Below are 26719 nucleotides of genomic sequence, written 5' to 3'. Positions count from 1 at the left end.
TGTACCACAGGCTTTTAAGGTGGCAGTAATTAAACCATTACTTAAAAAAGCCATCACTTGATCCAGCTATCTTAGCTAATTATAGGCCAATCTCCAACCTTCCTTTTCTCTCAAAAATTGTTGAAAGGGTAGTTGTAAAACAGCTAACTGATCATCTGCAGAGGAATGGTCTATTTGAAGAGTTTCAGTCAGGGTTTAGAATTCATCATAGTACAGAAACAGCATTAGTGAAGGTTACAAATGATCTTCTTATGGCCTTAGACAGTGGACTCTTCTCTGTGCTTGTTCTGTTAGACTTCAGTGCTGCTTTTGATACTGTTGACCATAAAATTTTATTACAGAGATTAGAGCATGCCATAGGTATTAAAGGCACTGCGCTGCTGTGGTTTGAATTATATTTATCTAATAGACTACAATTTGTTCATGTAAATGAACAAAATTAAAATAAATGAAATGAAAATATAAATGAAATTGATTTGATTTGATTCACAATTCATCTACTAGATGTTTGTCATACTGGATTTCAAGATGGCTGTCATATTTCACTCTATTGTCAAAATATTTTTCTTCTATTTTTCCATGCATCCTACTTAGCATACAGTGCCATATATGTTGAGTATACATCAGAGAATTACCTTTCAAATTAAGTAACTGGTAATAAAGATCTATGTTTAAATCCTGGAGGCAGAAATCTAGTTCAAACATGTCCATGCACCACATAGAGAAAACATGAATACCCAGAAAATTGTACTAATTCTTTCAAAAAGCCACAAAAACACTCAAAATTATAACATCACATGTGATAGATGACAAACACCATACTGGCTCAATTTGCCTCATATGGCACCCCATTTACTATGCTCATATGGAACCCCATATACCATGAAGCAGCTTGCCAAACATTGTGAAATGCATTAAAGATAAGCATTATTAAGCAAACAAGAGATAAAGAATTTAAATAGGATTTTAAGTTGCACTTTTGCTTTGGAAATTTAACACTGTCTTAACTGTAATCTCTGATGTATTGGGCAGCTTGGCAGCATAAAATAGTGCCATAGCATCCATATAGGTGTTTTTATTATTACATAACACTGGTATAAGAACCTCAAGACCCTTTGAGGTTGACTTTCATTGATATTTACTGATTTTAGAACCAAAAATACTAAACTTTGATCAACTTCTTTCCCTGCATTACTGTCATTTTTAAGAAAAGCAAGGAAAAGGAAAAAACAAGGAAGCCATCTTGAAATCCAATATGGCTGCCATATGACTAGATTCAGAACTTCATTGAAATACACCCTGATATTGAAAACAGTGATAGATGCTGTAATTACTGTCCTTTGCATATCAAAAATTGAAATAATATAAAAAATTGGTCAATTTCAGTGGCCATTTTAAAATTCAATATGGCAGCCACCAGGGGGCGCAATTTTTTGGGATCTATTTTTTTTCATGGTCCTTAGGTCCCATAGTATCCCTGTGCAAAGTTTCATGCTTTCTTCAAAAACTGAACAATTCTTGTGAAAAGTTGGCCTTAACCGCTCTACTTTTTAAGCTTGCAGGCAAAAGTAGGTACAAGACGGGATTTTGTCAGTTTTCCCTACATACCTATTGCAAAACTTTGCACCCTTAATGTGGACATTTAATTTTAAGGAAAAACAGCTACTGGTAATATCTGTTAGACAGTTTGCCACCATTAGCTAGTCTGGTGGCCAAGTGGTTAGGGCACTTATTTTGGAAGCAGAAGGTTCCCAGTTCAACACAATCCCTGCCAGTTCTAATGTAATGGTGAGTTGGGTCAGGAAGGGCATCCGGCATAAAACTTGTCCCAAATCAAAATGCAGATCCATATCTAATCTGCTGTGGTAAAAAGGAAGAATCCTAAAGAAGCTAGCAAGATCTGATGTTATAACGTGATAAACCAAAAATATAGTTTTTTTGTAGGAGTAGTAGATCATAATATTAGTTAATATTGCCTCAAATTAGGGCTGTTCAGTTATACCAAAAGTCATAATAATAATAACAATAATAATAATTTCATAATTGAAATCACAAACATGATTACTTAATAACCAATGATTCACATTTCAATCAGGCCCGTGTCATTGATGCATTTCTTTATAAAAGAACACGTTGAAAAACTTACTTACTACCGGCAATGCTAACCAAGCTCCTGCTGCGGTCGTACAGGGACCGGATAGCCCTTAGCAAAGGACCCCAGACCCCGTACTCCCGGAGCATGCCTTCTCCAGATCCACAAAGCACATGTGGACTGGTTGGGCAAACTCCCATGAACCCTCGAGCACCCGATGGAGGGTGTAGAGCTGGTCCAGTGTGCCGCGACCAGTACGAAAACCACACTGCTCCTCCTAAATCCAAGGTTCGACTATCGGTCGAATTCTCCTTTCCAGCACCCTGGAATAGACCTTACCGGGGAGGCTGAGGAGCGTGATCCCCCCTGTAGTTGGAACACACCCTCCGGTCCCCCTTCTTAAACAAAGGGACCACCACCCCGGTCTGCCAGTCCAGGGGTACTGTCCCCGACTGTCACGCGATGTTGCAGAGACGTGTCAACCAAGACAGTCCCACAACATCCATAGACTGAAGGTACTCAGGACGGATTTTGTCCACCCCAGGAACCTTGCCACCAAGGAGCTTTCTGACCACCTCGGTAACTTCGGCCTGGGTGATGGACGAGTCCGCCTCTGAGTCCCCAGTCTCTGCTTCCTCTTCGTAAGACGTGACAATGGGATTGAGGAGATCCTTGAAGTATTCCTTCCACTGCCCAACAACATCCCCAGTCAGGGTCACAGAATCTCATCTCTGCTGTTTGCGGGTGATGTGGTCCTGTTGGCTTCGTCAAACCAGGACTTTCAGCATGCACTGGGGCAATTTGCAGCCAAGTGTGAAGCGTCCGGGATGAAGATCAGCACTTCCAAATCCGAGGCCATGGTTCTTGACCGGAAAAAGGTGCCTTGCCCTCTTCAGGTCGGTGGAGTGTCCTTTCCTCAGGTGGAGGAGTTTAAGTATCTCGGGGTCTTGGTCACGAGTGAGGGATGGATGGAATGTGAGATCGAAAGATGGATCAGTGCAGCGTCTGCAGTGATGCGGTCGCTATATCGGACCGTCGTGGTGAAGAGAGAGCTGAGTAGGGGGGCAAAGCTCTCGATTTACCGATCGATCTACGTTCCGACCCTCACCTGTGGTCATGAGATTTGGCTCATGACCGAAAGAACAAGATCGCCAGTACAAGCAGCCGAGATGAGTTTCCTCCGCAGGGTGGCTGGACGCTCCCTTAGAGATAGGGTGAGGAGCTCTGTCACTCGGGAGGAGCTCAGAGTCGAGCCGCTGCTCCTCCACGTCGAAAGGAGCCAGCTGAGGTGGCTCGGGCATCTTTTCCAGATGCCCCCTGGACACCTTGCTCGAGAGGTGTTCCAGGCACGTCTCATCGGGAGGAGGCCCCGGGGAATACCCAGCTCATGCTGGAGGGACTACATCTCTCAGCTGGCTTGGGAACGCCTCAGGGTTCCCCCGGAGGAGCTGGGGGAGGTGTGTGTGGATCGGGAGGTCTGGGCGGCTTTGCTTGAGCTGCTGCCCCCCGACCTGACCTAGGATAAGCGGAAGAAAATGGATGGATGGATGGACACTGAAAAGCTCCCAAGTGCATCCTTGAAAGCAAAACTAGCAAAACTGTCAAGCCTGTCACAATAACTTAGTTTTCTTCTGAAATATTAACCCAGAGAAGTACTGATCCACATTTGTATTGAACCACTGTCCTCATCTGATCAGGCTACAGAGTGAAATTTTTGCAAATTTATTAAATATAAAAAAAAACTAAAATCCCATGTACATTAGTATTTTCATGCATTGCTCAATACTTTGTTATGCACCTTTGGCAGCCATTACAGCCTCAAGTCTTCTTGAATATAATGCCACAAGGTTGGTGCACCTATCTTTGGGCAGTTTGGTCCATTCCTCTTTGCAGCACCTCTCAAGCTCCATCAGGTTGGATGGGGAGCGTCGGTGCACAGACATTTTCAGATCTCTCCAGAGATGTTCAGTCAGATTCAGGTTTGGGCTGTTTTCTTGAAGCCACTCCTTTGATATCTTGGCAGTGTGCTTAGGGCCATTGTCCTGCTGAAAGATGAACCGTCGCCCCAGTCTGAGTTGCAGAGTGCTCTGCAGCAGGTTTTCATCCAGGATGTCTCTGTATATTGCTGCATTCATCTTTCCCTCAATCCTGACTAGTCTCCCAGTTCCTGCTGCTGAAAAACATCCACACAGCATGATGCTGCCACCACCATGCTTTACTATAGGGATGGTGCCTGGTTTTCTCCAAACATGACACCTGGCATTCACACCAAAGAGCTCAATCTTTGTCTTATCAGACCTGAGAACTTTGTTTCTCATGGTCTGAGAGTCCTTCAGGTGTCTTTTGGCAAACTCCAGGAGGGCTACCATGTGCGTTTTACTAAGGAGTGGCTTCTGTCTGGCCACTCTACTATACAGGCCTGATTGGTGGATTCCTGCAGAGATGGTTGTTCTTCTGGAAAGTTCTCCACTCTCCACAGAGGAATGCTGAAGCTCTGGACACAGTGACCATCGGCTTCTTGGTCACCTCCCTGACTGAGGTCCTTCTCCCCTGATCATTCGGTTTAGACGGGCGGCCAGCCCTAGGAAGAGTCATGGTGGATCCAAACTTCTTCTATTTACAGATGATGGAGCCCACTGTGCACATTGGGTCCTTCAAAGCAGCAGAAATGTTTCTGTACCCTTCACCAGACTTGTCCCTTGAGACAATCCTGCCTCAGAGGTCAACAGACAATTCCTTTGACTTCATGCTTGGTTTGTGCTCTGACATGCACTGTCAACTGTGGGACCTTATATATAGACGGGTGTGTGCCTTTCCTGTGAATATTTATGTACATGTGATGAATATTTATGTACATTTTTTTTTATTTGCAAAAATCTAAAAAGAACAACAACAAAAACCTTATTTCACATTGTTATTAATAGGGTATTATGCTTAGAATTTTTAGGAACAAAAATGAATACAATCCATTTTGGAATAAAGCTGTAAAATCACAAAATGTGGAAAATAATTTAACTGATCATACGGCATTATCAATTTAAGTGACTGACTTGTGCAGTCACAGTCATGTTATTAGGGATACCTCACTACTACCGGGTTGGACCCCTTTTGCCTTCAGAAATGCCTTAATTCTTCATGGAATAGAGTCATAGTTTTGGAAACATTCGTCAGAAATGTTTGTGCATATTGACATGATGGCATCATGCAGTCACCCATTCAACCAGTCTCCATATTCTCCTCTGACATCAACAAGGCATTTTCATCCACACAACTGCCACTCACTCTGTCTTTTCTTTATTGGACCATTCTCTGTAAAACTTAGACATGGTGTGTGACAATCCCAGTTGATGAGCAGTTTCTGCAATATTCTGCCCATCTGGCACCATCAACCATGCCACATTCAAAGTAACTTCAAAAAATGGTATTTTTACACACTGTTCGTTTAAAAAAGGAATAGTTTGTGCCATCTGTCATGCTTAGTTGCTTAGTTCTCATATTTCGAGGTAACCTGTCATATGTCATTGAATCCAATGAATGTTGACCTTGTTTAATTTTTGCCTTGTAGTCTAAGCCTCCAACATACTCAAAACTATTCCATTTATTAATCCATATGTCACCATATTTCTGTTTTTAACCACACAGCTCCAGAGCATTTAATCAAAGGTAGTCCAGTCTATTCATTTTTGGAAACCCTGTGATCAAATAATGTATGTTTTTCAGTATGATTGGCACATTTTTCATTATTGACCCTTATTCATTGACCCTGCGCCATAGTTGCCAGCATATATTTTTGTGTAGGTCATGGTACGCTGAGGCTGGATTGTAAATGTTATTAATTCCCCTTAAGTGGTACTGATTAGGTCAAAATTGGCTACCGGCACATGGACCACCTACATTTGTCTGCTTTGCTGCAACATTTCTGTTATGTGTGAGAATTCTTTGTTGTGCTTTGTTTTGGTATTTTGTTGTTGCTAGTATGGCCAAAGCAAATGGTCTGGTCTGTTTAATGTATCTTCCTATAATCACAATTAAAAATAATAATGATAATTTTAAAAAACACCTAGGCGTATCCGCCCTAGGCACCTAGAGGCCCACGTTTCACCTGGCTGCATCAGATAGATGGGTATTTTAGAGATTTAAGAATGGATCAGTTGTCTGTCTGGGTGGTTGTCATGTGCGACCCGCGGCCATTCCGTGGTGTTGTGGATGCAGTTAAGCGCAGTTCCAGTGCATGCTCCCACACTTGAATTGGCTTGTTTTCCATGAGCCCTGCAGCAAATGCATTTGGTCAGGGTGTGGGTAAGGTTGAACTTTACTTGTGTAAACTGTCTTAGGTCGACTTGCGCCATCATTTTGTGCTGTTTAAATAAATTGAATTGAGTTAAAGGGTAGCACAGTGGCTTCATGTAGCACTGTTGTGTCCCTCAAGCTCACCCCCCACCCCCAACAGGGCTAAGCGGTTTAATATTTAATAAAGCGGTCAAATTTAATATTGGACTCTGAGCAGATTGCAGTCTGAGATAGAAAGAGATATATCACAATGCCCACTCTAGGCTTTTCTGTAGACCCTGCAGTCTCCAGGGTTTGCCCGTGAGAACAAAACTGTGTCACAAAACAGCTATATACAGAATTGAGCTCACTTCAGGATACCGGGTCCCCATATTGGTCCAGTTTATCAGTTACCATTTTTATACAACCCCAATTCCAGTGAAGTTGGGATGTTATGTGAAATGTAAATAAAAACAGAATACAATGATTTGCAAATCCTCTTCAACCTATATTCAATTAAATACACCAGAAAGACAAGATATTTAATGTTCAAACCGATAAACTTTATTGTTTTTGTGCAAATATTTGCTCATTTTGAAATGGATGCCCGCAACACGTTTCAAAAAAGCTGGGACAGTGGTATGTTTACCGCTGTGTTACATCACCTTTCCTTCTAACAACACTCAATAAGCATTTGGGAACTGAGGACACTAATTGTTGAAGCTTTGAAGGTGGAATTCTTTCCAATTCTTGCTTGATGTATGACTATAGTTGTTCAACAGTCCGGGGTCTCCGTTGTTGTATTTTGCGCTTCTACACTTACTACGAAGCCATGCTGTTGTAACACGTGCAGAATGTGGCTTGGCATTGTCTTGCTGAAATAAGCAGGGACGTCCCTGAAAAAGACGTTGCTTGGATAGCAGCATGTGTTGCTCCAAAACCTGGATGTACCTTTCAGCATTGATGGTGCCATCACAGATGTATAAGTTGCCCATGCCATGGGCACTAACACACCCCTCTACCATCAGAGATGATGGCTTTTGAACTTTGCGCTGGTAACAATCTGGATGGTCTTTTTCTTCTTTTGTCCGGAGGACACGACGTCCATGATTTCCAAAACCAATTTGAAATGTGGACTCATCAGACCACAGCACACTTTTTCACTTTGCGTCTGTCCATTTCAAATGAGCTTGGGCCCAGAGAAGGCGGCGGTGTTTCTGGATGTTGGCAGAGTTTTAACTTGTGCTTGTAGATGTAGCGACGAACTGTGTTAACTGACATTGGTTTTCTGAAGTGTTCCTGAGCCCACGCATGATGTTGGTTTTTAATACAATTGCGCCTGTGGGATCGAAGGTCACAGGCATTCATTGTTGGTTTTTGGCCTTTCCACTTACGTGTAGAAAGTTCTCCAGATTCTGTGAATCTTCTGATTATATTATGGACGGTAGATGATGGAATCCCTAAATTCCTTGCAATTGAACATTGAGAAACATTGTTCTTAAACTGTTGGACTATTTTTTTCACGCAGTTGTTCACAAAGTGGTGATCCTCGCTCCATCTTTGCTTGTGAACGGCTGAAACTTTTGGGGATGCTGCTTTTATACACAATCATGACACTCACAATTAGTGTCCTCATTTCCCAAACGCTTATTGAATGTTAGAAGAAAAGGTGATGTAACACAGTGGTAAAAATACCACTGTCCCAGTTTTTCTGAAACGTGTTGCAGACATCCATTTCAAAATGAGCAAATATTTGCACAAAAACAATAAAGTTTATCAGTTTGAACATTAAATATCTTGTCTTTGTGGTGTATTCAATTGAATAGGTTGAAGAGGATTCGAAAATCATTCTATTCTGTTTTTATTTACATTTTACACAACGTCCCAACTTCATTGGAATTGGGGTTGTAGGTTTAGAAATGCCAGTAATGGCTATAAAAAGAAGTGAATTTTTGTCAGCTTTTTGCAAACCTGAAGTTCACTGATTGCAGTGCCACATCAGCAACATAATTGCCATCTCATCATACATTTTTTTTCTACAAGGTTTCACTAAAACTTTTTTATTATATGACATAGAACAGGCAAACAAAGTTTTGCAAAGTTGATGGTTGCACCCAGCATCCGATTCTGCAAGTCACGTAGTCCCGGAGGTCACTTGGTGCTCCTCTTTGATGTTTCCCTTCCATCTCTTGCAGGTTTAATAGCACTTTTTTAAAACCATGATGCTTGATGATGCATGCTGGATTGCATTTTGATAATACATTTATGTCCATAAACAGTGATTCACAGTCCTGTCCAGACTATTTACACTTTGGAATAATGCAAAGACTCAGCATGTCAAAACTGACAGTTTTATTCAGAAAATTTGATTACAGTTTTGACATTTAAAACCAAAGGCATGGATTACCCTACAGCAGCCTTTCTCAAACAGAGGTCTGTGACCGACCCCTAGTGGTCTGTGAGCGGTCACTGTATCGGACCGTCGTGGTGAAGAGAGAGCTGAGTAGGGGGGCAAAGCTCTCGATTTACTGATCGATCTACGTTCCGATCTTCACCTATGGTCATGAGATTTGGATGAAAGAACGAAATCACGAGTACAAGCGGCCGAGATGAGTTTCCTCCGCAGGGTGGCTGGGCACTCCCTTAGAGATAGGGTGAGGAGCTCGGAGTCGAGCCGCTGCTCCTCCACGTCGAAAGGAGTCAGTTGAGGTGGCTCGGGCATCTTTTCCGGATGCCCCCTGGACGCCTCGCTGGAGAGGTGTTCCGGGCACGTCCCATTGGGAGGAGGCCCCGGGGAAGACCCAGGACACGCTGGAGCGACTACATCTCTCGGCTGGCTTGGGAACACCTTGGGGTTCCCCCGGAGGAGCTGGAGGAGGTGTGTGTGGATCGGGAGGTCTGGGCGGCTTTGCTTGAGCTGCTGCTCCCGCGACCCGACTCCGGATAAAGCGGAAGAAAATGGATGGATGGATGAATCAAATTTTAAATTGTAATAGTCTAACTGAAAAGTGATTCTCAGATAGGTGTAAAAACAACCTCAAAAGCCTGATAGCAGCATCTATGCAGTTTCATTACTAACTCATACTTAAATTGATTGTTTTTGGATGTTTGGGGAGTTAGGGGGTCCATGAGATTTTGTTGTCATTATTGTAGTTTTCATTGTTAAGTGGCCCTTGGACTGAAAACGTCTGAGAAGTGTGCCCTACAAAAATGACCCCAACCAAAAATGTCTTAACAGATAAATAATCCTTTTATATCCAACAATCCATTCTCTTACGCTTTCAAAATTGTATATTTTACCAGTGAGTCTCCAGCACCATTGAGGTCAGGAGAACAGCTCCAAACGACAAAGGCAGGTGAAGAAGGAAGAAAGGGGAGATCACCTGATAGGACGCAAATGTACAGTGAACATAGCCCACATCAGCAGAAATATGGAAGGGTATGTAGCCAAAACTACAACAACTTGTTGGAAATCTCAGTATCATTGAATCTAACAACATGGTAATATACAAACAGCTCAGCAATTTCCTGATTTCTTTTCTTAATGCACTGTGCCTTTGATCCAACAGTCTGTGCGGCCTCAAAGTCCCAAGATCAACATTGAGACAGACAAAACCTCTAAGAGAAGGCATGACTCTTCATCTCCTTCTCCAACGCCACAGACAGGGAAAAGGAGCAGAGAGATTGAAAAGGAAAGCATCTCCCGAAGCAATGAAGTGACACGTGAGCGAGACAGCGATTCAAGAAACAAGGAGATGGAAAGCAACAAGGGGCGACATTGGACCAGCAAGGGAATTGAGAGGGAGGAGAGGTTTTCACAGAGGACGGAAAGTCAAAAAGATAGGGGTAGGGATTCTAGAAGCAAAGAGGAGAGGGAAAAGGGGAGGCGTTCAGGAAGCAAAGAGATTACTCAGGAGAAGGGGAGACGTTCAAGAAGTAGGGATATGGATAGGGAGAAGGGGAGATGTTCCAGAAGCAGAGAGGTGGACAGGGAGAAGGGGAGGCGGTCCAGAAGCAGAGAGGTGGACAGGGAGAAGGGGAGGCGGTCCAGAAGCAGAGAGGTGGACAGGGAGAAGGGGAGGCAGTCCAGTAGCAGAGAGGTGGACAGGGAGAAGGGGAGGCGGTCCAGAAGCAGAGAGGTGGACAGGAAGAGGGGGAGGCGGTCCAGAAGCAGAGAGGTGGAAAGGGACAGGGGGAGGCGGTCCAGAAGCAGAGAGGTGGAAAGGGAGAGGGGGAGGCGGTCCAGAAGCAGAGAGGTGGAGAGGGGGAGGCGGTCCAGAAGCAGAGAGGTGGAGAGGGGGAGGCGGTCCAGAAGCAGAGAGGTGGAGAGGGGGAGGCGGTCCAGAAGCAGAGAGGTGGAGAGGGGGAGGCGGTCCAGGAGCAGAGAGGTGGAGAGGGGGAGGCGGTCCAGGAGCAGAGAGGTGGAGAGGGGGAGGACGGTCCAGGAGCAGAGAGGTGGAGAGGGGGAGGCGGTCCAGGAGCAGAGAGGTGGAGAGGGGGAGGCGGTCCAGGAGCAGAGAGGTGGACCGGGAGAAGGGGAGGCGCTCCAGGAGCAGAGAGGTGGACAGGGAGAAGGGGAGGCGCTCCAGGAGCAGAGAGGTGGACAGGGAGAAGGGGAGGCGCTCCAGGAGCAGAGAGGTGGACAGGGAGAAGGGGAGGCGTTCCGTAAGCAGGGAGGTGGAGAGAGAGAAGGGGAGGCGTTCCGTAAGCAGGGAGGTGGAGAGAGAGAAGGGGAGGCGTTCCGTAAGCAGGGAGGTGGAGAGAGAGAAGGGGAGGCGTTCCGTAAGCAGGGAGGTGGAGAGAGAGAAGGGGAGGCGTTCCGTAAGCAGGGAGGTGGAGAGAGAGAAGAGGAGGCGTTCCGTAAGCAGGGAGGTGGACAGGGAGAAGGGGAGGCGTTCCGTAAGCAGAGAGGTGGACAGGGACAAGGGGAGGCAGTCCAGGAGCAGAGAGGTGGAGAGACAGAAGGGGAGGCGGTCCAGAAGCAGAGAGGTGGAGAGAGAGAAGGGGAGGCATTCTGTAAGCAAGGAGGTGCAGAAAGGAAGCTCTTTAAGGAGTGGAGAAAAGATGGAAAAAGACAAAGGCAAGGACCATGCCCCTCAAATAAGATGTGGTTCCTTGTCATCCCTTTCTCCTTCTCCACTTAGACAGGAGAACAGACGTTTTACCAGCACTGTGCAGGTGAATGATAGGGCAAAATGGGACGAAGAAATTAGACATTACGCCTCATCGCCCTCACCTCCTCCTCAAAAGGAGATGACAAAAAGAGATGGAAGTGAAGACAGAATGTACAGAGGAGAGCAAGGTCAACACCCAAGGTTACAGAATGACAGCCGGAACACAGAACAGACTGTACAGGAGAGAGTCGTTTCTCCTCATCAACAGACACATGACAGAAGGAGAGATGATCCTGTCCAGACCTCAGCTGAAATTCGACAAGATGGGTTAAGATGTGCAGAGAAAGGAAGGAATGAAAGACAAGAGATGAGACAGGAAAAGCCAAGTTCTCCAAGAAATGAAAAATGTGATGAAAGTATGAAAAAGGCAGAGAAAAGAATTGACAGCAGTAGCAGTGAAAGTGACAGTGATAGCTCTTCATCCTCATCATCTTCTTCGTCCTCATCAGAGTCATCTTCATCATCCTCTTCATCTGAAGATGAGAGAGAAGTGAAGAAATCTGGGTCTGACATTGGAGCTGCAGTTCAGAAGTATTTAACCAGTGGCAGAAAGGAAAGTCTTACCTCTGTCACAGATAATGATGCACATAGAGGACTTTTGAGGGAAGGAGGTGATGGAGATACATCTTCATCAGAAAGCGAACGACCTCCCAACCAGATTACTGAAAGTTACCTGCCAATGAGAGGACAGGAGCGATATAGCCCGACACAAATTGACAGCCCCAGCCCACCGTCTCTCTCGTACAGCAGAGTGGATGGGAAGAGAGATGGTAGTAGGTACTCTCCTCAAGGAGCTAATGTCGAGAATGTGAAAATGGAGGCCAAAGTGGGTGAGAGGGAGGCATCCCAGAGGGTTTCAAGTTGTAGTCCCTCAGCCAGGAGGTCAGGAACTCCCCCACAGAAAACATCTGACACCAACTTGGCTCGTCGCACTCCACCAAGGCAGTACCAGGAACCCTTGTTTCGGTCAAAGAGAGATACTCCTCCTCAAGCCTGGTCAGACCGGGAGAGAGAGAAGGAGAGACGGACAGTAAGTGCAAGAGGGTATGACCAGGGCACAAAGAAATACAGCCAGTCCGGGTACAGTAGCCTGAGAAAGAGCAGCAGGTCGAGATCTAAGAGTCTGAGGAAGCAGGGCCAATCCAGAGTCAAAAGTCTGAGGAGGCAAAGCCGGTCCCGATCCAGGGCCCTGAGAAGAAGCAGCCGGTCCAGATCCAGGAACTTCAGGAGGCACAGCCGGTCCAGATCACGGAGCCCAAAGAGACACAGCCCTCCAAGATCCATGAGCCCGAGAAGGCACAGCAGGTCCAGATTTTGGAGCCCAGAGAGGCGCATCCGGTCTAGATCCAGGAACCTGAGAAGGCACAGCCGGTCCAGATCCAGGAGCCCAAAGAGACTCAACCGGTCCAGATATTGGAGCCCGCGGAGGCGCAGTTGTTCCAGATCCAGGAGTCCAAAGAGGCACAACCGGTCCAGATCCAGAAGCTTGAGGAGGCACAGCCCACTCAATAGGTAAAATGAGTGTTTGGGTTAAAAGATACATGGGTGTCTATCTATTGATCTATCAGTATGGTCGATTGGTATCAGTCTGTATCTCTGTGTGCTAGAGTGAGGAGGTTTTTCTTAGGAAGAAGAAAAACTATGGCAAACTGTAGCAGATCCTTCTCTGTTCCATTCCACCATGATGCTATCGTTCGAGTGCAGAGCAAAACGGCTTTCAGATCCCTGAAGTAAACTGGATAAATAGGTCGGAACCAGTCCAATAAGAGTCTTGAAAACCAGAGTCATGCAATGTGTATATCGCCTTACAGTCAAAGAGGGCATGCCAGATTTGGCATACAACTCACAGTGGTGGGTGAGGCAGGTACAACCAGGGATGAATCTCAAGGCACAATGATACAGCACGGTCAGGGACTGTAGACAACTGCTTGAAGCACACACATACACAACATCACCGTAGTCCAAATAAGGACAGGAAAGTAGCAGTTATCAGGACCTTCTGAGCACTTAAGGAAAAACATGACTTATTTGTATAAAGGAAACCTAGCTTCACCCTTAAATTGGATAGCAAGTGTTTAAGATGAACTTTAAAAGAAAGCTGTGTGTCAGTAGTTAATCTCAAATACTTGTAACTGCTGACCAGTTCGAGAATATTATCTTGAGCACTTTTAATTGATGGTAGATTCTCCAACGGAACACGTGACTTTAACAAAAACATTATTTTGGATTTTTCTTCATTCAAGACTAGTTTGAATTTCTCCAGATGGCACATCAAAAACAGACTACAAAAATTCAAATACCTGTGTCCCTGAGTTTGAACAACAATAGATTACAGTGTCATCAGCATAAAGATGATAGAAGGCATTTGATAGGTTTGCACACAGGTCAGTACTATTAATTGTGAACAAAATCGGTCCTAAAACTGAGCTTTGAGGAACACCTTTTGTGACCTCAAGGAAGGTGGATTTAACACCAGTTATCTGAGCACAGAGTCCTACTTGCCAAAGAGTCTGCAAACCAATAGCCTGCATGTGTAGAGACACCGTGTTTGTAAAGAATTTCTAACAAGAGACTGTGATCCACAGTATCAAATGCCTTTGAAAGATCAAGAAACAGTGCAACACAAAACCTTTTAGAATTCAATGCCTCAAATACATCATTTACATCTTTTAGAATAGCAGTAACAGTACCATGTTGCTGCCCTAAACCAGACTGAAAAGTATTTAAAATATTGGTTGATTCAAGAAAGTCCTTCAGCTGATCACAGACCAACTTTTCAAGTACAGGGTGAACACAAAAACACTCTTTGGTTTCAGATATTTATAATATCAAAAGTTACCTGAATAATTGAATAATTTTATGATTTTGAAGAAGAATAATCTGCAAAATAGAAAAAAACTTGATGAAATGTTCATTAAAGTAATCTAACATAACATGTTTATCAGTCAGATTTGTAGAATCTTTGACCAGGAAATGGGACCACTCGCTAGGAAATGCAGCACCAGAAGCAGATCTCCCAACCTTCCAGAAGTTCTTGGGATCTTTTAAATTTTGTGATTTTTGGATGAATAAATTTCAGATTTTGCCATCTTAGTTAAGGTGGTGCATTTGTTGTGGAGCTGACCTGCTGTGTTTACCCCTAACGGGAGCAGCCGAAGAATGAACGATGTTTTGGCTGCAACCATTTTTATAGTTTTGTTTGGGTTGTTTGAAATTCACCCAAGTTGATAGGAAATCTGGTTGGGACTGCACAGTTTGGTATGTGTCTGAAGAATAAAAGTCCCCTTGACCTGATATCATGGTGTTTGTATTACATAGTGGAATTTTGGGCATCTTAAAAAACCAAGAGGCCTGTTATGTCACCAAGTCTTGAACCTGCTGTATTCAACATCACAGCACTTAGAACAGTACCACTCACAAATGTAAAAAATATTTTCTGACATCCACCAGCCCACATGTCGGTGGATGTCAGGGTAACGACAATGAGTCCTTATCCTGACTCATTGTCAGGGTAAGACAGCAAGCCAATACCGTTACAACAGAAGATATCCTTGCTAAAGCCCCTTACACATTGGCGTATTCGTAGAGCTGCTCATTGTGGCGTATCGTCTACGCCGAGTTGAGCAGTTCTACACCCACTTTTAGCAGCTCTACATCGAGTTTTTTCTCCCTACACAGCAGTATGTTGATGGCTACGCAGGTAGGAAGGAAGAAATTAAACATGTTTAATTTTCTTTGGCTCAGCTCAGAAATCCAGAAACGCAACAGAAACAACAGGTCTCTCTCTCTCTCTCTGTCTCTCTCTCTCTCTGTCTCGCTGATCAAACCTCTGGCTTTTAAATAAAAGCACACTCGCTGCAAGTCGGTGCGCTCATCAAATGCCCTGATTGTGGCAGTAATGCAACTGTTCATTGATGATTTCAATGATGAACTCATCCAGTCTCCTCAAACTGATGCTAATCACTGAAATCACCTGGTGGAGCTGGTGGTTACAAAGAAAACCTGCACCCTCTTGGCCCTTTCTGGAACCAGTTTGACACCTATGGTCTACGCCGAGTTGAGCAGCTCTACGCCCACTTTTAGCAGCTCTACGTCGAGTTTTTGCTCCCTGCACAGCAGTATGTTGAGGGCTATGCACGTAGGAAGGAAGGAAGAAATTAAACCTGTTTAATTTTCTTCAGCGTAGAGCACTGGACACAGAAAATACGCAGTTTTAAGCAGGTTTGTGCATCACAGCGTTACTGCATGCAACTCTGTGCAACACGGCACTCCTGTACACATCCTAAAACTGAGTGTGTGCATCCAGAATGATTCAGCTGGAGAACAGGATCACACAGCCCACAGCGCCTCTCTGTGCTCAGAACAGCTGATGTAACTGATAAACGTGTGTGTGCTCAGAACAGGGAATCGAACCTCAACTCAGAAATCCAGAAACACAACAGAAACAGCAAGTCTCTCTCTCTTTCTCTGTGTGTGTGTGTGTCTGATCAAACCCGAATAAGCGCTGTAATTTCAGACAACCTTATGGATCCCAAAAAAGGGCAATTACGTTTACACTCCAATTACCTCAGACAAGATACAGCAATTAATCCACAATTATTACTTGTTTACCGTAATAATGGCACTCATCAAAATGAAAGACAACACATATACATTTGCCATTGTTTATGTGTACTAAATTTTAAGCATCCGAATTGAGGCAAAGTGGGTGAAGGCTGCTGCAACTGGAGTCGCGCCACCGCTAGCTTGCGGGAACGGGGACCTGCCGCAGCTAAAAACCGCATAGCCCCCTGAGGGGAAAGGGGTAGCGTGAGCGGTGGCCAGGATGGGGTGTGTGATGGAGGGGCAGGAAGGGAGGTAAAGGGAATAAATGTCTTTGTCCATGTCTAAGTCTGTCAGTTTATTGTCTTTGTGGGTTGAGATAAAGGAGCCGAATAATCTCACCAAGGCCTGAAGACATTCCTCTGGAGGAAAACAGTCGGGCAGTTTGTCCTTCAGGCTTGATAAGCCTGGAGTGTTGTGGTTGAGCAGTGAAAAACACTTTTAACAGTTCCACTTGAACAACCAAATCCCAATTATGAATTAAGAATATTCACCGGCCTCCGAAACCTTCAACTTCAACTGCAAGGCATGTATCTGCTCCAAGATGTCATCCAGTTTGCATCTGAGTTCAAGAGTCATTGCAGTCTGAGAATACACTGCCTTGCCAACCTTGTTAATTATGACGGACAAGCGAGGGACCGTGGTTCTTGATGCCGCTGTCTTGCCAATTTTCCGGTAGGGCAGCACATAAGCCAAAAAGTACCAGCCTTGCTACCATAAGACCAAAAATGAATAAATCCTCGACGTCCTCAACGGAGAAAGGCGCCAAGCATGCAATATGCCAAGACCCCCAGGAGTCGAGAACATAGCCCGCAGGATACGTTCCATCTGGGCAGGTAGGATCCCCCGGTCCTGACCTTATTGTAGAAAAATGTTGTCAGTAGCGTTCAGAGACCAGCTGATCAATTCCATGGTTAATCCAGTAGTAGTCCAATAGATCCAGTATTCAATATAATTTAAGGAATTCACAGTCTGATGAAGTAGGGACTTGAAGGTTAAAGCAGAAAGCAGAGATAAGGGAGAGTGGAGGAGATGCGCCCGCCCTTGTCAGAGTCCCAAGCTTTTCCTGACTTTAAGTTTGCTGACTTTAAAATAAAAGCGCCATCGCTGCATGTTGGTGCACTCATCACACAGCCTGATCGATCAGGTCTGATCAAATCAGCGAACCTTATCGGAGCAACTGGAGCTTTAAAAGTTTTGAGGCACAGCGCTTCATTCACAGCAGCCTTTACCACAGCCAGACTCAGAAGCATCTGTACACAATGAAAATGATCCACCAAAACAAAACAAAAAAAAATAATGTTAAATGACTCTGTTTCTGATGTGCACCACACCATGCAGTAGAGAACAGAGCGCATAATGTTAAATGACTCTGTTAATGAGCCACACCACACCGTGCAGTAGAGAACAGAGCGCACTTCCACAGAGGCAGAAAATAGCAGCTTTGGCTACATACATGGCAGTAATTCAACTGTAAATCCCTCATGATACAGTCCACTGTTTTCCAAGCGCAACGATGTGTTCTGCACAGCCGGCAGAAGTGAACTGGTTTTAACTAGTGGCAAGGTACAGCCAACTGTGTGCACACATTAAAAAGCGAACACACGCAACTGCAAGCGTTTGTGTATTACTGGCACCAGCTGGATAGGAGAGTGGAGCAACAGACTCACAAAGCAACAGTCATAAATTGAAAAAGTTATTTTCATGAAACAACAAAAGTTATGGTATCAAAATGTACTTAAAGTACTCGTGTAGAATGGCCCATTTCTGAGTAATATATATTAGTAGATTAAATTTCACCTTATTATCCTTGAAGTCCTAAGATGTTATGGCATTTTTCACTTTGTGTTCATTGACACTTTGCAAAGCAGATACCATTCTAATAATACCAATCTAATCATGTTTCAGAAGCTGAAATAACTTCCTCTGTTTTGGTATCTGGTTTGCAATTCAGAGCATGTAGATTTTCAAAGCTTCCTAGGAGAGATCCCCCGCCATTCATAAACTCTTCCTGGCCATCGCTGTTGCAAAAGACCTGAATGTCACTGCTGAGATAAGTGAATGTCTATACAAGTTCAGCATTTTCATCACATATAGATAAAATTCTGAAGAAGTCACAAAAAGCGTGAATCTTGATTTTGATCCAGGGCAATTGTAAAACCACATGTTCAGATGACTGACAACCTCACAAATGCTGCAGTCAGGTATTCATTAATTCCACATATATTCCAGCTTCAGTCACAAGGTCGCCAACAAAAACACCTGAGGTACTGGTTTCCACAATCGTATCAAACACCCAGGCCGTGCAAGCATTGAACAGAGTAGGAGCTAGAACATATCCCTGATGAACACCAACTTAAGGCCCTGTCACACCTTGATGATTTAGCCTGCGTATGCCAACCATATTAAAAACTCTAGTGCACACTGGCATATGTCTAATAAATTAATGCAGCTATCACACCTTGATGATTAACCAGCATTTGCCGACAGCCCAGTTTCCACCCAGTGGATCGGGTCGGTACTGCATGATGTGGTGCCTGTCAGAAACAGAGTAATTTAACATTATTTTACCTTTTTATTTTCATTGGTTTTCTTGGTGGGCCATTTTCATTGTGTACAGAATGCTGATGAGTGGACTGGCTGTGGGAAACACTACTCTGAATGAATGGAGTACTGTCTCTTTAATGTTGAAAATGCAGAGTGGCTGCTTCCTGAACAGCGGACCTGATCAGTTCCGTGTGTTGCGTGTGTCCGCTTTTTAATGTGCGCACACAGTTGTGTGTACCTTGCCATTATTTAAAACCAGTTCACTTCTGCCGGCTGTGCAGAACACATCGTTGCGCTTGGAAAACTGGACTGTATCATGAGGTTTTACAGTTGAATTACTGCCATGTATGTAGCCAAAGCTGCTATTTTCTGCCTCTGTGGAAGTGCGCTCTGTTCTCTACTGTACGGTGTAGTGCCGCTCATTAACAGTCATTTAACTTTTTTTTCTTTTCTTTTTTTCTTTATTATTATTTTGTCCTGGTGGATCTTTTTCATTGTGTACAAATGCTGCCGAGTCTGGCTATGGTAAAGGCTGCTGTGAATGAAGAGCTGTGACTCTTTAAAAAGCTCCAGTTGCTCCGATCAGGTCCGCTGATTTGATCAGACCTCATCGATCAGGTCGTCTGATAAGCGCACCGACATGTAGCAAGTGCGCTTTTATTTTAAAGAGTCGCAGCTCTTTTCAGGTTTGATCAGACCTGATCGATCAGGGCGTTTGATGAGCGGACCGACATGCAGCGAGTGCGCTTTTATTTTTAAGGCACAGGTTTGATCAGACACAGAGAGAGAGAGAGCACGAGCGTGCGCGACAGGAGAGAGAGGGAGAGCGAGTGAGAGGGAGAGCAAGCGGCCGACCAGCTGTTTCTGGATTTCTGAGTTGAGGTTCGATTCCCTGTTCTGAACACACGGGCACTGTGGGCTGTGTGATCATGTTATCTAGTTGATTCCTCTGGGTGCACGCACTCAGTTTTTCATTGTGTACAGGAGCGCCGTGTTACACAGACTTGCATGCAGTAACGCTGTGCTGCGCAGACCTCCTTAAGACAGTGTCCATCTACGCCGAAGAAAATTAAACATGTTTAATTTCTTCCGTCCTACACGCGTAGCCCTCAACATACTGCTGTGTGGGGAGAAAAAAACTTGATCTAGAGTTGCTAAAAGTGGGTGGATAGCTGCTCAACTCAGCATAGACGATATGCCACAATATGCAGCTCTACGAATACACCAGTGTGAAAGGGGCTTTATTGCATGTTCTTCCCGTGTCTCTATGGGTTTCCTTCGGGCACTCTGTTTCCTCTCACAATCAAAAAAAAAAAAAAAAAATGCTTATTTAGGGTCTGCTCCTTTCTCTGCCCCTGACCAAGGCGGAGTCTCTACACCAGGAATTGGTGCTCGGGCACCACACTGTGGTTGCTCACTGCTCCTGGTGGTTGGATTGTGTCTATTTGCAGTTAGAATGGGTTAAATGCAGAGAACAAATTTCACTGTATATATGTGACAGTAAAGCCACTTTACATACTTTTCCATTTTTCTTCCACAGGTCACGTCGTGTTCCTTCACCACAGTACCAAAAGAGGAAAAATCGCTCCTTTTCTCCAGAAAAGGCACAAGAAAAGGATGGTGTGACAAGCAAGCAGAAGGCATCTGAAAGGAAAAATGTGCAAGAAAAGGAATGTGCTCCCGCACTCTGCCAATCCTCTTCTTCCTCTTCCAGCTCATCTTCATCCTCACCTTCACCTCTGCGGGAAACTAAACCCAAGAAACCTTTATTAGTGCAAGACTGTGACAAAGGAGTGAACGGAGAAGAGAAAAGCCATTCCGCTTTTTCAAAGGCCCCATTGAGAGACTCTTCATCTTCAGGCGGTCGAGCCTCCCAGTCAGAATGCACACGCTCTGATACAACGTTTGGAAAGTCACTGTTTACCAGCCAGCAACAAACCCATCAGTCCTTGCCAAGTCCAGCTGAAAAGCAGGTGTCACCAACAGCCCGTCAAACATCACAGCATGCAGTGAGCAGAGGTGGCTCTGTGAACAGAAACAAGGCAAATACAAACAAGAAAAGCAACAGCTCTAGCTCCTCGTCCTCTTCCTCCTCCTCTTCTTCCTCATCATCTTCTTCCTCATCATCATCCTCTTCTTCAGATAGTTCTGATTCTGAGACGGAGCAAGAGAAACGGTAAGCAACAGAGGGAAATGCTGAGCGATGTGAAGTACTGCAAGGCCTGCAGAACAATTATTGACACCGAACACAACACTTTTGTTTTTGCTGCCATTTTTCATGAGCTGATCTCAAAGTTCTAAAACATTTTCTATATACACAATCATTTCAATTTCAATGTGTTTAATTTATATAGTCCCAAATCACAACAAAGCTGCCTCAAAGCGCTTCACTCAAGTAAGGTCTAACCTTAACAACCCTTAGAGCAAACACACAGGCGACAGTGGTAAGGAAAAACTCCCTCCGATATTAAGGAAGAAACCTCAAGCAGGCCAATCTCAAAGCCATCTGCTTAGTCCATTCTACCAGAAACGTTTACAATACAGAACACAACACAACAAGAGTCCATGCAGGTGTCCAGTTGGGGGAGGAGGTTGGGGAGGAGGAATTCATCGCATCACTCGTTGGATCTGTTCCTATGGTAGAGTCCATCCCGCATCTGCCACAGAAATCCAATCCAGCACGTGGATCCAGCCATATCTTGGACAGAAAGAAAAAGGAAACGGTATCAGTCAGCCAGAAAAACTACACTTAAGATATAATTCATCAGCATTAAGCAACAGGAAAGCGGAAGAAATACTAAGGTGGTCGCTGGCCACTAGCCCTAAGCTTCACTAACAGACCCAGACTTTTGATAGAATTGAGGCTGAGACCTGCTCTGTTTACTAATAAAATGGATTTAAACGGGTAGGAAGCATAGTAACATACTATGCCAGTATGCTAGCCATATGAAAGGAAGAATAAATGCATCTCAAGTCTGGACTTGAAAGTCTTCACAGAATCTTCACAGAATCTGACGGTTTTATTGGAGCAGTGAGATCATTCCACAAAACAGGTGCATGATAAGAGAAAGCTCTGTGACCCGCAGACTTTTTATTCACCCTAGGGACATAAAGTAGTCCTGCACCCTACACAACAAAAACCTATTTCTCTCAAATATTGTTCACAAATCTGTCAAAATCTGTGTCCGTGAGCAATTGTCCTTTGCCGAGATAATCCATCCCACCTCACAGGTGTGGCATATCAAGATGCTGATTATTGGGCATCATTATTGCACAGGTGTGGGTGGCCACAATGAAAGGCCACTCTGAAATGCGCGGTTTTGTTTTTTTCGGGGGGGTCAAAAAACCAGTCAGTATCTGGTGTGACCACCACTTACCAACACATCTCCTTCACATAGAGTTGGTCAGCAACCAGACGTCATCAAATGTGAGGATTTGTCCACCTAAGTCGGTTATGTCGACGAACTGCAGTCAGGCCCTGACCCTGATGAGGAGGACAAGCATGCAGATGAGCTTTCCTGAGACGTTTGTGCAGACATTCTGACAGTTTGTGCAGAAATTCTTTGGTTCTGCAAACCAATTGTTGCAGCAGCTGTCAGGGTGGCTGGTCTCAGACGATCTTGGAGGTAAACATGCTGTATGTGGAGGTACTGGGATGGTGTGGTTACACGTGGTCTGCGGTTGTGAGGCTGGTTGCTGCATAGCTCCTCTGCTCCCCATTCACCTGCATGGGAAATTTTAAGAAAATAGACTCCATCCAGCTGGGATGTTGCTCCACTCCATCTGGAGTGGAGAAACATGACTTTTTATAGGATTATTTTTCTTAAATGTTGTTAATTCATGCTGTCTTAAAGGACTTATGGCCCAGTCATACGGCACTTAACGAAGGGCAACGAAGCCCTAATTTAACAAGAAATAGGGACTTTTGTTGACTTTGGTTGGCATCATTTAACCTTCATGCAGATTCATTCCTGCAGCTGGCGCTTTGTCAGGATTTTTAAACTGTTGAAAAATTTGAACAAAGGGCAAGGAAAACCTCAATTTGTCCGTATTTTGTTTTGCTGTCGTTCTTGACTTTTTTGTTTTAGTTTTTGTCACATTACTGTTTAGTTTGACTTTGTTCGAGCAGCTGAATGTTTTCACACAGTGCAGAAGCCGGTTTGTGAGCGCTGCTGCTGAGGCTGCGTTCATGTACCATCGGAAATTACAGAGCAGACTCAGCCTGCTTGCGTGGATTTTTTTTTTTTATCTGGGTGGGGGGTCAGCTTTAGTGGGCTGAGGCACCTTATATAGGCCAGAACTAATCTTTTGTGTGGATATGATTAATATTTTGCCACAAGCAACTGCTGAATTTGAAACAAAAAAAGTTGCGTAATTTCCGACTGGTACTGAAGGCAGCATTAGCAGCAGCTCCTGCATGCGCTTATTATTTTTTATTAAATATAACAATATGAGTGTAGGAATGACAATCCAGCCCTCATGTTCATGTGACAACAGATAGCTGATTAAGATGATTATATAAAGAGCTGTTCTGGAAGGAAGAATTCATGTTGTGGATCAGCTGCAGCTGGTGGAAATACCGCACACGGAGAGTCAGTGCATGGCATTCACGTGCACTGATCAATTTACTGCTCTGATATATTCAATCATCTTTACACTTATATTTATTCCCCCTTTTGACAGTTTTCTGTTATAAATCAATATGTCTTAGTAATGTAATACAGTGATACAGCAGTGACCACAGCACACCAGAGTTTTTGTTTTTGTTTTTTTAATTGGAGCCAGACGCAGCGCACAGCGTGTCATTAGACAGTGAGGATTCTAATGATGGAGATGATCCCTCTTTTGTTCTGGAGGAGGAACCAGAGCAGGTGGTCCACCGACGTGCACACAGATCTCCACAGCTTCTGTTTGCAGTTTCTCCAGGACTCAGGTGCTATGAGCTCCGTCCCAGTGCTGAGTCCTGGAACTCAGAGATGCAGACACACACTGCTCCAGTTGTGGCTCCAGGCACGTTTCGTTTAAAGCGTCGAGATCATTAGGTTCGGTTTTGTTAAGTTCCTCTTTTGTCATTTTTGCGCTCTTGCTTCACAGGCTGTTCGGTGATAAAGCTTTTTTGTCCACCTTTTCTCAACAAATTCTGACTTTTTTTACTTTTTCCCTTCGTTCAGGAAACGTCGTGTGCCGTGTGACTGAGCCATTAAGGCTGTTAATTGCTCAGGTTTGCTCGATAAAACAGCCAAGCGCTCATGCGAGGATCGCGGGTCCCAACACTAGTATGTATGTATGTATGTATGTATGTATGTATGTATGTATGTTGGAACCTTCATTTTTTTTTATTTTTTGTTTAAATGTCAGTGGCTACTTGCCTTTTGAGAAAATGCATCAAAAAGTTCATTTTTTATTGTTTTTATTGTTGTTGTTTCTACAGGAAGGCCAGACTTCACAGCTCATCATCTTCATCATCTGAGAATGAAAAGAAAGCTCAGAAAAAGAGGTAAGTAAAAAATCTGAAAAAGTCAGATCTTTAAGGTGCATTGTCCTTTACTGGTGGGTGGTGGTGGGGGTTAATGTGGACATGTCGTGCTGTAGTGTTTGCAGCTGATTCCACAAATCCTGTTTGCAGGGTTTTGATAGACAGTTTATATTATACAGTGGTAAAGATAAATAGATAATAAAGATAATATAGAAAGATAATATAAAGATAAGATAGCACCTTATTCCAAAATGTGCTTTAGCATACCTCAAGCGACTCTGTGTGGTGTGATGCAGAAAAGGCTTCTTCTGCATTACAGCATCTCCTTGTGCAAAGTACTCTGTATAGTTGACCGATGCACAGAGACACTGTCTGCAGCAAGCTCATGTTGTAGAACTTTGGAGCAGGTCTGTGGGTTGACTATGACTGTTCTCACATCCTTCGCTTCAGCTTATCTGAGATTTTTCTTGGCCTGCCACTTTGGGCCTTAACTAGTACTATGCCTGTGGTCTTCCATTTCCTCACTATGTTCCTCACAGTGGAAACTGACAACTGAAATCTCTGTGATACCTTCTTGTGTCCTTCCCCTAAACCATGTTGTTGAACAGTCTTTGTTTTCAGGTCATTTGAGAGTTGTTTAGAGGCTTCCATGTTGCCACTCATTAGAAGGGATGCAAAGAGGGGAAACATTTGCCACCTTAAATACCCTTTCTCATGATTGGATTCATCTGTGTAAGGAGGTCAAGGGTCAATGAGCTTACCAAACCAATTTTGTGTTCCAATAATTACCGCTAAATGTATTCAGATCAATAAAATAACAAGGGTGCCCAAATTCATGCACCTGCCCAGTTTTGTTGAAATAATTATTGCACACTTTGTGTAAATACTAGAAACTTCATTTCACTTCTCAGATATCAGTGTGTTTGTCTGCTATGTTATATGTAACTGAAATTTCTGATCCAGACAACCAATAATTTTTAAAGGAAAATCATCCAAATTATCAGGGGTGCCCAAACCTTTACATACAACTGTATATATTGGAATGACATCCCTGCCTTTAATCTTAGAATTAGACATGCCACCATCAGAAGTGGGGGGCGGCATTTACAATGGCTCACTCATTAGTGGTACAGAATTTTAAAAAATAAATAAATTATGCAGGATGAGGTCAGTTCCAGTTCACCGTGGATGTAAACTGGGTTAGAGAAACAGATGCCGTTTTCTAAGATTTTCCTGGCTGTAGTTGTAATGGTTACTGTTGTCTCATCACCAGGTGTGCCGCCAGGAATTTGGGGCCCCATGAAAAGAAATCTTACTGGGCCACCCCATAGATTATTTTGTCAGTATTATAATTGTATTCCGGGCCTCTCTGGCCTCTGTCAGTCAGGAGCCCCTAGAATCCTTCTCCTTGTTCTCCCCTTTCCGCACCCCTGCTCGTCACTACCCATGGGCACAGTGGTTGTCTTTGGCAGACAGAATAGCTTATTTTTATTTTTCTGTAACCCCTTAAACAACTACAGTGGAGTAAAAATAATTCCTATTATACTGTTGTTTATTTATTCCAGAAAGGGCTGTATAAAAATGAATTGCATTATCACTTTGGTAGTTTTGAGGCTGACTAACAGTTTTTTCTTCCAGCACTCCCGGGCCTCGGAGGGTGACAGCTGACTCTCTGAGAGATTCTCGCTCACTCAGTTATTCTCCTCCAAGATACATGAGAGCTGGAGCTTCATCACCCAGCCGCAGGTGAGTGTCCACGCTAAGATGATGCTTCGTGTCATGTCATCTACCACACACACTCATATTCATGCTGTAAAGAAGCATTATCTCAGGTTTTACATGTTAATATAACAACTGTTTTCTGTATCAAGATGTTTTAGTTTATGACACCCTGCCCTGAGAATTAACATTTCCTCTCGTCTGTGCTCGTCTGGTTGAAAATATTTTGGACCATTCTTCTTTACAAAACATCTCAGGTTTGTTGGTTTGCAAGCATGGAAAGCCCGCTTAAAATCACACCACAGATTTTCAATAATATTCAGGTCTGGGGACTGAGATGGACATTCCAGAACATTGTACTTGTTCCTCTGCATAAGTGCCTTAGTAGATTTTGAGCAATGTTTTGGGTTGTTGTCTTGTTGAAAGATCCAGTCCCGGCACAACTTCACCTTTGTCACTGATTCATGAACATTGTTCTCAAGACTCTGCTGATATTGACTGGAATCCATGTAATCCTCAATTTTAACAAGAATTTTGATAATTGATGAACATAGTATTACCATTGGCTATTGTAATAGATTTGACTTATTACAATGTTTTTTCTTTTTGCCTCAAAGATAATATAATTTAATAAATATTTGATAAAAAAAAGAGATTCCCAGTACCTGCACTGGCCACACAGCCCCACAACATGATGGAACCACCTCCAAATTTTACTGTAGGTAGCAAGCGTTTTTCTTGGAATGCTGTGTTCTTTTTCACCACTGCATACGCTCCTTGTTATGTCCAAATAACTCAGTTTTAGTTTCATCAGTTCACAGCACCTTATTCCAAAATGAA

The 26719-nt window shown here is 43.8% G+C and overlaps 1 protein-coding gene across 1 annotated transcript in view; it reads left to right on the top strand.

Annotated features, from left to right (window-relative positions):
- The window catches only part of srrm2 (serine/arginine repetitive matrix 2), a 64571-nt gene that overhangs the window by 28575 nt on the left and 9277 nt on the right, over positions 1-26719 (top strand). Inside the window, exons 8-14 of the mRNA XM_034189535.1 lie at positions 9665-9800; positions 9931-10650; positions 10922-11038; positions 11390-13047; positions 20225-20860; positions 24116-24181; positions 25799-25906. Coding sequence (XP_034045426.1) covers positions 9665-9800; positions 9931-10650; positions 10922-11038; positions 11390-13047; positions 20225-20860; positions 24116-24181; positions 25799-25906 — 3441 coding nt within the window. The remainder of the gene's footprint in view (positions 1-9664; positions 9801-9930; positions 10651-10921; positions 11039-11389; positions 13048-20224; positions 20861-24115; positions 24182-25798; positions 25907-26719) is intronic.

Source organism: Thalassophryne amazonica, chromosome 16, assembly GCF_902500255.1.
Source record: "Thalassophryne amazonica chromosome 16, fThaAma1.1, whole genome shotgun sequence".
In the NCBI taxonomy this organism is placed as follows: domain Eukaryota; kingdom Metazoa; phylum Chordata; class Actinopteri; order Batrachoidiformes; family Batrachoididae; genus Thalassophryne; species Thalassophryne amazonica.
Note: the sequence above shows the minus strand (reverse complement) of the source record. Positions and strands in the feature narration are given on the sequence as shown.